This window comes from Polypterus senegalus, chromosome 1 (assembly GCF_016835505.1).
Source record: "Polypterus senegalus isolate Bchr_013 chromosome 1, ASM1683550v1, whole genome shotgun sequence".
NCBI classification, from domain to species: domain Eukaryota; kingdom Metazoa; phylum Chordata; class Cladistia; order Polypteriformes; family Polypteridae; genus Polypterus; species Polypterus senegalus.
Genome location: NC_053154.1, coordinates 284313604 through 284326411, shown reverse-complemented (window position 1 = coordinate 284326411; position 12808 = coordinate 284313604). Strand labels below are relative to the sequence as shown.

Sequence of the window (12808 nt, the reverse complement as noted above, 5' to 3'; positions counted from 1 at the left end):
GTTAAGTTACTAGGGACAGTGTGGCTTGGTAAGTTCAATTCAGCATGTTACCACAGAGACCCTCACCAGAAAAAGCAGAACGATGATGATCTTGCTCATGTTCTCAGTACTGTGCAAAAATTGTTTAACACTTGAGGAAATTGTTGTAATGAAGGAATACTTTCAAAAATAATGCCATAATTTGTGCTAATTAATAATCCAACTACAAAGTGCAGTAAACAAAATAAAACATCAATGAAATGAAAATATGGTGTGACCACCCTTGTATTAACATAGGTTCACTTGTAGGCAATTTCTAAAGGACATGAGTAAATTGTTTCATGCCTCTTTAAGAATTTGCCACAGTCCCACTGCAGACTTTGGCCATCTTACTTGCTTCTGGCACTGCAATTCGAGTGGCTGAATGATGTGTAGATTATAGTTCTGTGGGGGACCATACCATTGGTTGCAGGATTCCCTGTTCTTTTCACTGCAGATTTTTTATTTATTTTTTTAAGATTTTGGTCATGCATTTGGGGTCACGTCATACTGCATAATGAAGCTAGGAGCAATATGATGCCTCCTGCTGGAGATTGCATGGTGGACAAGAATCTGCCTGCACTTCTCAGCAGTGAAGAGACCATCAATTTTGATCATCACCAACTCAGTTTGTGTAAATTTAGCTCCAAACCTGCAGAGAATGTACTGTTCAAATTTTGATCCATCGGTTGCGAGTAGTTGCTGCCATTTTTTTTGCATCTCAGTCTTTGTGCTTTTCTGCTTAGGTGATTTATTTGGCTTTGAATTTCACCTTGGAGGAACAGCTTTTTCTTTACAACTTTTCCATGAAGATCACTTTTGATAAATGCTTTTATATCCTGTAGATGTATATACCAGGGCCCCAGTGGCTTCTGACAGTTGTGTACCAATAGCACTGCCAGACATTCTATAGTTTCAAAGGGGAGTAAAGTTAACATATTTCTCATTTGCTGCACTCAGTTTCTGTGTCAGATCTTTGCATTTCTGGTCCTTAAACATCCTGGTTTGTTTGCATTTCTTCAGGAATATCTTGGAAAGCATATCTGGAAACACCTGTCTGACACAATATTTCTGAGCGACCTTGATGATGCAGGATGACCACCTTGTATCTTGTTGTTAAGTTCACTTTTGCTATGAAGTTAAACCACCATATTTACCACAATATACGAGTAGGGTTGTCCCTTGCCTACTTATTCCTTTTGCACGGATGTTTGTTTTCATTTAATCATTTTGTCTCAGCCAAGACATGATGTCATTGATCATTGCCACCCGTTTGTTATATACATTTGCTTAATCAAACACTGGGCTATATGCCCACAAAAAATATAATATTTTTGAACTGGAAAGAGATCTGTTACTGTGTTAGTTTATTTGTTAAGGACATTTAAGTATCTTATTGCAATGCGTTTTACAAAAAGAAATGTTTAGAACTCGAAAAAACACACTTTTATTGACATACTAATCAAGAAGACATAAAATAACTGCGAGAACTATCTAACATGTTTCAGACTTTTGCACAATACAATATTTAAATAAAACTCAAATTATAAAACACTTTTTTTTTTTACCTAAAAAACACACACATGGTTGGGGGCTTTGATGTGAAAGACAGGCTCCAGATTTAGCAGCTTAATTTAATATGGATACCAAGCCATTATAAAGCTGGAATGTTTTAAATAAATAATTATTTCATTACTCATTTTATCATAACTGTCCATTGATTTTGCAGTAGCTTTTCTCACCAGTGTCTGGCTTCAACAGCAGTATTACATCATTTAATAAATAAAAAAATAAAAAAAACAACCTGAACTTAGAAAAAAGAAAAAAAAAACAACAACCTATCCTTTAAAAGGAGAAAACTTTTTTGTAAGTGAGATTGTTGCAGTTAAAGGATGTGCAAGATACATGAAATGCTTCTACCAAGTTGCTATACACCTCAAAAGGTTGATAACCATGAACTGCAAGGCTTATAATGAGGGCATCAATGTGGCAAAAGGGCACATAAGCACTGACATAGGAATAAAGCATGGCTGAAGTAGTTTGCATTTATTGTAAGCTTATGTGTCAATAAAAATGATATTTTCCATGCTTAAATATCTAATGTATGAAATTTTCTATACATTCTTTTTAAATTTGCATTAGTAACACTCTCACAAACATCTGGAAAACAATTTTCGTAATAAAAATAGGAAACTAAAATTACTACTAAAATGAGCTTGCCTGGTAAGTTTTAATCATTTCTTGGCAATTTCTCCTAATCTGTTCAGCTTCTTCCTTAGCTTGGGTAAGCTTGATGGTGGTATCTCTTAACCTCTCTTTTGTTTCCTTGGAAAATAAAATACATTATTTATCATGCTGTACATTCATCATTATACAAAATGAACATCACACAAAAGGTATTTGTTAAAATAAGTAACTGCTTAGATTAAATTTAATGCAGCTTTAACATAGATAATGGAACATTCAGTTTAACTCCCTTTAAGCTAATAGAGCGTTCTAATGTTTAGCTTTGTGTGACAATAGAATAGCCCTTAGATTGACTGCTAGAAAGAAACATGAACGGTTATTCAGGGTGACATTAAGAGCAGACAGACATTAAGGGAATTTAGTTTTCTGATCGTTATGTATGTTCCGTAAAGTATGGGCTTTGAATGAGATAACAAAGAAACCTAAGGAAATGTAACCAATACACACAAGTCTTAAACGAAAACAGCACAGGCAAGAAGATTTTCTTTGCATGTATTATAAAATGTTCCCCTAATTTTATATGAACCATTTACTTTAAATTTCTGTAACATCTTTTAAAAGAAGACACATGGACTGTGAAGTTTTTTTGTATGAGTTGTACAACTACCGGAATGCATTTCAGGTAGCTGCATTTGACCTATTTTAAACTATTTGGAAGCCCTTGACAAATCAAGCTACAGCAACAGTAATAGTATCTGGATAATCTGAAATAAGAACCAAACTGGTGCAGTAGTGTTCCTTGTAATTCATGTTTCTTGTACAAAGAAGCCATTAAATTTTCTTTGGGATATCCATAACAGAATGAGGGCAACAGTTATTAGCATTTATACAATAGACAAATGGCAGCTTGTTGTTACTGTAGTTTATAATCACAAAAAGTTACCACGTAAAGAAGCATATAATATGTAAACACAAACCTTGTGTGCATCTGTTTCAGTTTTCAGTTTGTTTTGAGCCCATTTTACTTTGATGATATGAGAGTTAATTTCTTCTTTAAGCTTTTCAGTCTCTCTAGTTAATCGCACTGCTTCTCCTTCCTTAAAAAAATAAATTAAAAAAGTAAAAATTCTTCAAATTGTTTTAAATTTGTTTTTTAATTCAAAAAAGTCAAAATCAGTGCAACTAATAACACTGTCCAAATTCAACAAGAAACTTCAATTGAAAGCCAAATTCAGCTGCAAAGAAAGACAAAGATAAGACGGCATCATTCACATTGACTGGAAGCTATGAAAGGCAAGATGAGATGGTAATGAAACAGCCCGTTTGCTTGTACATGGACAATTAGTTTGACTCATATTACTTTACTCTAAGTCTTCAAAATAGTCCTGTATTTAATACATGCAGGAAATCAAATGACTTTATCACTACATTGTCACGGTGAGGGCTTGTGTAAATAAGAAGGAGTAATGTGTCCTGAAAAATGTACCCCACAAACTTCCCAGGCCGAAACATAGCTGTAAAACTAACAGGTGAAGCACCTAAAATGCACACAGAGACAAGACTAAAATCTGCATAGGAACAGTGCCTATGTAACATCTGGGAGGATAAGCTATTATTCTCAGACCACAAAAATTAACACATTACTGTTAAATAAATCACCACAAGGATAAAGCTGAATGTGTATCTGTGTGAGTGTATTCTGAATTTTTATAGATGAACACCATAGGCTTTGTTTCATTCCAAACTTCAAATGACAAATTTGGATAATCCTGCTAGTCATTTATAATGGAAACAAGCAATAAGCATTTATAATCTATACTAATAAAAGGCAAAGCACTCACTCACTCACTCATCACTAATTCTCCAACTTCCCGTTTGGGTGGAAGGCTGAAATTTGGCAGGGTCATTCCTTACAGCTTCCTTACAAAAGTTGGGCAGGTTTCATTTTGAAATTCTACGCGTAATGGTCATAACAGGAAGCTGTTTTTCTCCATTTACTGTAATGGAGATGAGCTTGAACGCCGTGGGGGCGGAGTTTCGTGTGACATCATCACGCCTCACGTAATCACGCAGTACATAGAAAATCAGGAAGACCTCCAAAAAGCGCTGAAGAAAACATGCATTATATAATTGAGAAGGCAGCGAAACAATAAGTAGCGAGCGAGTGACATATACAACCATATTGATGAGTTCTGCTACTTCGGAAACAAAGCACGATGTAAACCTACACTTTAAATTAAGTTCATAGACAGGCTGCGCTGGCGTTTGTAATTTAGTGCCTGCCCATATAAGGCCGTCCGTCAGCGGCAATCCAATAGCAAACTCCCACTAAATATTCACGGGTTAAGGACTGTGCTTATGCAGAGGAAGATGAGATGGTCAGCGTGGTGTTTGGCACAAACTCAGCGAAACTGCGAGAGAAAGTTTTAAGTGCCAGGACTAAGGTAACATTAAATACAGCCATGGACATAGCACGAGATGGCACCAGCACAACTGGGGAACTTCGATGCATGTACACCGAGCAGCTCACGTGAACTGACGCAGTGCACAGATAAAAAGCAACAGTTCCAAAGAGCGCTGAACAAAACCGAATTACACAATTGAAAAGGCAGCAAAAAATATGAAGCGCCTGATACATACAAGCATATTCATAAATGCAGCTACTGTGGAAACAAAGCACACGGTGGAAAAAGTCAATGTCCCACTAAAGGAAGACAGTGTAAAAAAAAAACCCGTGCATGCAGTGTATCAGGTCTCAGATAAAGAAGAAGCGAGCTGTTTATTGATGCAGTAAGAAACGAATCGATGAATGAAACCTGTCATCTTTACAACGATTGACAAACACGGAATGCAACTTGAACACAACACATCCTACAAATACGAACCTGATTGAAAGAAATAATGATAATCAAATCATTGATGACAGCAACACTCAGTAACACTCACAAAACAAATATATATATATCCCGATCTACATATTCGAATAATGGATACTTTATTCGCCATCAATGATTGTTTTTGTAAAGCCATACTCAGTGTATTCATTAGATGAACGGTAAAAAAGTAAGAGCGAGGGGAGGATGACTTATTGAGGCATGCAGGCTGTAGTGTGCGTCAACTCTATCTGAATTGCGCGATCACATTTGAAAAAATATATCTTTTCAAGTTCTATTTAGTCCATATGTGTCAAACTCAAGGGCCGCGGGCCACATCCGCCCGGCGTGTAATTATATCCAGCCCGCGAGATCATTTTATATACTGTATTATTGTTATTAATGGCCCGGGTATATGAAGCGCTGGTAACACAATAAACTACAGATCCCAAAATGCAGCGCTTCAGCTGCCTTGCCGAACACTTACCGCGTTAATCAAGTCTAGCTTATGATGCTGCAAGTTATTGCGAAGCTAGCTCACACGATGCTGAAGAGAAAAGTTGATTCTGAAAATAGAGCCTTTAAAACCGATGGGAGGCTGAGTATATGTTTACTGAACCCGTGTGTCTCATTTGTGGAGCTAATGTGGCTGTAATTACAGAATTTAATCTAAGACGGCACTATGAGACAAAACATCAGGGAGTTCTGTGTTGTGGAGATTCTCAGGATGGATTGCAGGTGCTCATCAGTGAGGCTGAAAGACCTGAATGCAATGCAGAAGATACAGAAAGCAGAAGAATTAAATAAGAATCTGACACTTCAGCGGACGTTTTACCCGTGCACAATCACAAAGTGATTTCAAGTGAAGTTGCTTTTATGGGAGACACAAATGCACCAGTGCAACTTTTCCTGTTGCCAAGTAATGTTAAACCAAGTCGTCACTACGGTGTTCCCAAATACGCACTTTGCTGATAAACCGGCGCACTGAGTTTGCACGGCGCTTTGGTGACTTTGAAGAACAAAAAAAGTCCGTCTACATGCGGCTCGAACCTTGTGCATGTTTGGTAGCACATATCTGTGTGAGAAGCTCTTCTCAGTGATAAAGAATAACAAAACAGCACACAGGAGTCGCCTCACTGATGAGCACCTGCAATCCATCCTGAGAATCTCCACAACACAGAACCTCACACTAAACAGAAACGAACCTGTTGCCAAAAATAGATGCCAGGCGTCCAGCTCTAAAATGACATATGAGCAAAGACAACTTAATGATTTGATTTGTTATTGCTGAAAGGAACACATTTTATTTATATTTCCAGGTTTTGTTATGCAGCATGTTCATATTTGAATTTGTATAATTTTGAAAGGATATATTTTTATGGAGAGCAAAATCTTTTGGGATATTTAAAATCTAAGTTTATTTTTATATAAATTTACATAAGAGTAAAGAAATTTGAATGTTTGTTCTTTTAAGTTATTTAAGGTTTGAGTTGATTTATTCATGAATAATATTCCTGTCTGTTTTTACCATTCCTACCAAAGATATTTCTGTCGACTAAATAAAAATTCCTTCTATTTAAAATTTAAATAGAACTTCAACAAATACGATAGTTCATAATATCCACGCAGACTTGCGTAAGAGCGGAGTTATCCGTTTTACCAAGCAGCGTATTGCACTGATCTGAAATAGCTGTGTGTATGTATATATATATATATATATATATATATATATATATATATATATATATATATATATATATATATATATATATATGACAGCAACACTCATCACTCACAACAGTGACAAAACAATTACATTGACAATCATGTTACGTTATTTTCAAAATGTTTCCTTTTCTTTTTCATTGCTTCTTCAACACACTACTTCTCCGCTGCGAAGCGCGGGTATTTTGCTAGTCTATACTAATAAAAGGCAAAGCCCTCACTGACTGACTCACTGACTCATCACTAATTCTCCAACTTCCCGTCATAACGGTCGATAATGGTCGACAATATCCACCATGTTGAACTTTCTTATTTATGGCCCCATCTTCACGAAATTTGGTAGGCGGCTTCCCTGCGCTAACCGAAACTGATGTACATACTTATTTCGATGATCATATTGAATTTTCCAAACGTCACTAATTCTCCAACTTCCCGTGTAGGTAGAAGGCTGAAATTTGGCAGGTTCATTCCTTACAGCTTATTTACAAAATTTAAGCAGGTTTCATTTCGAAATTCTACACGTAACGGTCATAACGATCAACAACATCAGCCATGTTGAACTTTCTTATTCATGGCCCCATCTTCACGAAATTTGATAGGCAGTTTCCCTGCACTAACCAAAACCAATGTACGTACTTATTTTGGTGGTATGACGCCACTGTCAGCTGCCATATTGAACTTTCCAACATCACTAATTCTCCAACTTCCCGTGTAGGTAGAAGGCTGAAATTTGGTACTTATTTCGGTGGTATGATGCCACTGTCGGCCGCCATATTGAACTTTTCAACGGTCTTTGTTACTCATGGGCCCATTTTCAAGAAATTTGGTATGCGGGTTCCCAACGCTAACTGAATCCTACTTACGTACATATACACGCCCATAGCCTGCAGCTCGGTCACCGTGTGAGGCGGCGTTGGGTCCCCATCCCAACGCCTCCCACGTTGTTGGCTGCCTGCCTATATAAGGCCGTCCGTCGCTCCAGTCTCTACATTCCCTTCCTTGCCAAAATATAAATACTATATGACTAATTTTAGGAACTAGTCTAAAATTGGCTAGTTAGACCGTGCTTCCGTTCTTTTTTCTTTCTCCGACAGGACACAGAATCCATTACATTTGTGATATTACAGTTCTCCAAATAATTAAAATACTGAGATGTATATGTGATATCATTTTCATGATGATTGGAATGAAAGCATGTTATTAAATATGGGAACACGATGGCGCAGTGATTGTTCATGTCTCACACAAGATGCTGCTGCACCATGTGCGACCTTCAATGAAATAATTTATTGTAGCAGTACTGTCTCTTTCAAACATACTAACCTCCAATTCCTGTCATTACTTTTCTTTCCCCCAAATACCCAATTGCCACACAAATCAACTCTGTAATAGACGTTAAGTCATCTGTAAGCTTATGACGACGATTCTTCAAAACTTTTAAGGAACATAGAATAATTAAACACGTACTATGAAGATATTTCAATCTATCCTTCCAGTGTCGCGCCAGCCTCAGCAAATATACAGCGCGCAAGGCAGGAACAATACGTGAACTTGCTAGCACTGCGGCACCATGTTTAATTATTAACAATACAGATTATTTAAATAAAGTTTTATCTATATAATATAATCAACATATTTTGCTGCATTTCATCTTAAAAATGATATCGTCATCATATGTAAATACGCGCTTTATAAAGTGATGCAGGTTGTGCAATATAACTGTAGTACAAGTTTACAGTGAGGTAATTGTACTTATAAGTACAAACAGTTCTACAAGGAGCAATTGATTGAGTGTGTTTATTGTTCTTGGGATGAAACTGTTTCTGAACCGCGAGGTCCGTACAGGAAAGGCTTTGAAACACTTTGCAGTGGCTTTGGCAGCATGTGCTTAATGCTGTATACCAATAATTCTCTTTCTGATCAGCTGCTGCTGTTGATTCCCCACTCAGATACAGTGATATAAATACGAGTGGTGCAGTGAGAGTAATATGGAAAAAGATGATCCACTGTGGCAACTCTTAAAAGGGAGCAACTGAAAGAAGAAAAAGAAGAAGATGGTGCAGTGAGAATAACAACGCTAAAGCAGATATGGTATTTGGAATACTATGGCTATTCCCTGGGCCATTATATTGTTACAGGTAATCTACAATCAGATGCATTACACTAATAAACAATATGCGGTTAGTTTCAGTGCATTTATAAAGCTGCGTCAGAAATGTGGTTCTAAGAAATAAAGGGTAACCACAAGAACAGCAGCACTGCTTTGATGCTGGGTGCCGCCAGTCTGCAAAACCGAGCGGAGAACTTGCGTACGACAGGGTATGAGGTACCGTGGAAAAGCGCGTGGCCTTACACCAAGTGTAGGTTTTATACATCGCAATTTGAACGTGGGAACGTTTTTACGCAACATTTCTGTGCGTATGCACCGTTTATGCATGAGGCCCCGACTTTTAATGCCTTGTAACAGCACAAAACTCAGTAAACAGCTTTCACCTTCAGTAAACAAGCAAGAAAATTTATACTGCACAAAATCAACTTAGCATTTGTGCTTTTCAAATTCCTTCTGAAAATCCAAGGGAGTTATCATCTACTTGAACAAACAATTCCAACTGATCTGTTACACTGTCACTTAAAGAATACATGTAATCTTTATATTGATTTGTTTCTTTGTTTGCTTAACATAAATCGTTTTTTCATCTTGATTATCAAGTGTATATATAGAAGGAGTGTTGCAAGGATGAGCAAGGGTGCAAATTTGAAGAAACAAATATGTCTGTGTTAAAAAATGTTAAAGCAACAAGGTGCTGCTAAAGCACTTCAAGCTATTACATCCCAATACTAAATCTGCTTTTACAAGGGGTCAAACTTTTTTAATTCACCACCCAATAGAAATTTTCCTTGCCCTGTTTTAGAACCACCAAGTTAGACTATGATGTCTAGACATTTTTATTGATTCTTTTAAATGACAGTGCTGCAATTTTTTTTTTTTTTAAATCATGACCGAGTGTTTCCATGTCATAGCCATGTGCTGTCTCTCTCCCACTCTTAATGTGATATGTGAATGACCAAGCCACAGACAAAATGTCTGTAGCCTATTATAACTGGAATAACAGTAATGCTTGCTCGGCACCTCCACCTCATTCTTAATTCACATTACTTTCCATATACAGTACAAAACCCCAGCTCCAAATCCTCCTTCTATCACATTTTAATGCCATCAAGCATCCTGCTAACTGTGATGAGTTCTTTTTTCTTCCTTTGGGTGAAGTTTAGTTAATAATAAATTGACATTTCCTCCCAAAACAGAAGGAGAATGGCCTTTTAATGTTTGAACTTCTCCCTTCTGAAAATATCTCCAGCAAATGATTATGTTCATAAACCTGAGCGTGCATATCCATTAAATATAAGAATGATTAAACCAGTGATTCTTTCCACTGAGTCACATTCTGAGTATATGCCTAACGTTTTAGAGAGTTGAGCAACATTGACCTTCGTGCATCTTTTCAATGTCACATGGGAATCTGCACAATAATATCCAGCAATGGAGTTACAGATCAAGCTGCAATAGCTGGGCCAGGATTATTTGCAGAATTCCACTACAAAAAGTGGATAAATATGAGACTGTATTCGTGCCTAGAAGCACTTAACCTAAAGTAAACAATTTTAAAATATATTTATATAAAATCTTCAAATTAAACAGTGGTACAAATGTTACCCTACTTAAATATTTATGACACTCAAGTCAAGTCAAGTTGGGGAGCATGCACTGGTACAGAGCAATGCCGCACCCACTACACAATGGAACAACTCGGGATCCCAGTTTGTAACCCCCCAGGCAGACACGAGGTCCAGTCCCCACCCTCCGGAAATGACCCTCTATCTGCCACAGCCAAGTGTTACGTGGGTGACCCCTTGGCCCGGTCCAGCCACTCAGGTCCCCAGCAATGAGGATCTTACGAGCCGGATCACCCTCAGGGAAACGCAGCACATGGCCGTTACGACACTGCTAACACTAAAAAGAAAGCGATTTCTATGCTACGTATTGGCTGAGGCTTTCATACACTATTACATTTTTTTTTTTTAATTTCCCTTTGCTTTACATTAGATAAAGAAATCATACTGACAGGTCTAGACTTGTACCAACAGACAACACATTATCAGTCAAAATAGATAAAACTATTGTCAATGATTATTTTTACCAACCAACCTTTATGCCCTGTGCAATGGCACCTTGCACATAGCTGCGAATATGGTAATTTGCAATTGTAACTGAGAAACTAGAGTGAGATGTATATATACGCAGACAAAAAAACGCTTGTTTAAGAAAAAAATATAAAAGCTGTTTATCATATGTATACTAAATCACAGGCCAATCAATAAATTATTAATAAAATCAGTCCCTGTGTGACACAATCCAAAAAACTAAAGTCCAATTATGAACGAATAAAAAGAAGAAAAAAAAAGTCTCAGGTTTTTGCTCTATTTACCCTCCCCAGAAAGGCTCAGAGCAAAAAAAAACACACTTGACTGAGCTCTTCAACAAGTTAAAACTAGCTGAAGCTACCAGTTTTCAGACATTGCTTCTATTCTCAGGACATTCGAGGACTTTAATTAGCAGGCACAATCATACCTGTCTGAAGAATATTTAGCAAATCCAATCGATTCCCAATAGCACTTGCAGCATCTGTTCTTCCCTGGTTCTTGTCTTCTCCTCACTACTCAATCATAGGGCTTAACCCCAGAACACTGTGAAGCTTGCAGAAGGCTGCTATGCTTCACCGACAAACAACACTATCAGAAGCTGACTAGCCCATTTATCAATTTAACCATCCTCACGGGATATATGCAGCCAATCCTTCCTAAACAAGTCTCCATTCCCACTCAAAGGTTTGCACATCATCAAGCTTACACTGCTACATTCAGCAGAAGCAGAAATACCAGGTCCTAATTACAGCTTCTATTTCAAGGGGTATCAAATCTTCCTATGCACGAATACACTTGCGCTGACTTGATCCCAGGTTCAGTCTCCATTTCCCAATGGTGAAAGAGCACAGCCAAGGTTTCGGCACCACCCACAAACACATTTGTGGCTTAACAGGCCTCTCACACTTGCACAAAATGTAGTCCATCCAGTCCTCCCACAGAGCACTGCCATGCAGCTGTACAGTCTTTCATGTCGACACCTTGCGCTGCACCCACGTGCTATCAAGCATCTTTCACAGACATCCCCATGCTGCACCATACCTATTCCTTTTATTAGGCAAGTCCAAATTGTTTTTTCTGTTTGTCAAAGAAAGGTATGCTAATCAACACTGTTTTACACAAACCCAGGCTCTCAACTAGGCCCATGACTCAGCCTTCCCATATAACACAACAATGCAACCAAAACAGTTTTTCAGTTTATACATATTAAAATGTTTTTAGTCAAGTGCATTAATCTTGGCATATATGTAAACTTTAATTCTACAGATGGACTTTTTTGCTACAGTAAAAATGTACTGTAATATAAAAATAAACATTTGCACAGTGTGGCATGTTAACTTCACTTATTTTGTTCTTTTTAATTTTTTAAGAGGAAAAATTGTTACCTTTGTATCATGAAGATGTTGCAAACGACCCTTCTCTTGAAGTAGCTGTTTCACTTTGTTTAAATGCTTGTCTATTTCTTTATTTGCTTCTCGTAGCTTCCTCTCTAAAATCTCCTTCTCTTTGCGAAGGTCCAGTGCTTCCTTCTCTCCTCTCACATACTTCATCACCATTGCCTCTTTTTCTTGCCGAGCTTCTTCACATCTTTTGTTGGCCTTGATGGAAATACATTAGACCTGGGATAGTTAATTAAATGTATTTAAACTCATTGACACATTTCATTTGATTATTTGGACCCTCACATTCATCCCAATTATATTTATTATGTATCCAACCAAACAAAACAATCTAAGCTATTTATATGATGTCATATCTTGTAATAACCAAGTACTCTATCTCTTCATCATCACTCCATCTCT

General features: G+C 37.4%; 1 protein-coding gene across 1 annotated transcript in view; it reads right to left on the bottom strand.

Annotated features, from left to right (window-relative positions):
- ccdc186 (coiled-coil domain-containing protein 186) overlaps nt 1-12808 on the bottom strand; it is a 65269-nt gene that overhangs the window by 25480 nt on the left and 26981 nt on the right. The window contains exons 5-7 of the mRNA XM_039775934.1: nt 12392-12604; nt 3183-3302; nt 2239-2343 (exon numbers count right to left, since the gene is read on the bottom strand). Coding sequence (XP_039631868.1) covers nt 2239-2343; nt 3183-3302; nt 12392-12604 — 438 coding nt within the window. The remainder of the gene's footprint in view (nt 1-2238; nt 2344-3182; nt 3303-12391; nt 12605-12808) is intronic.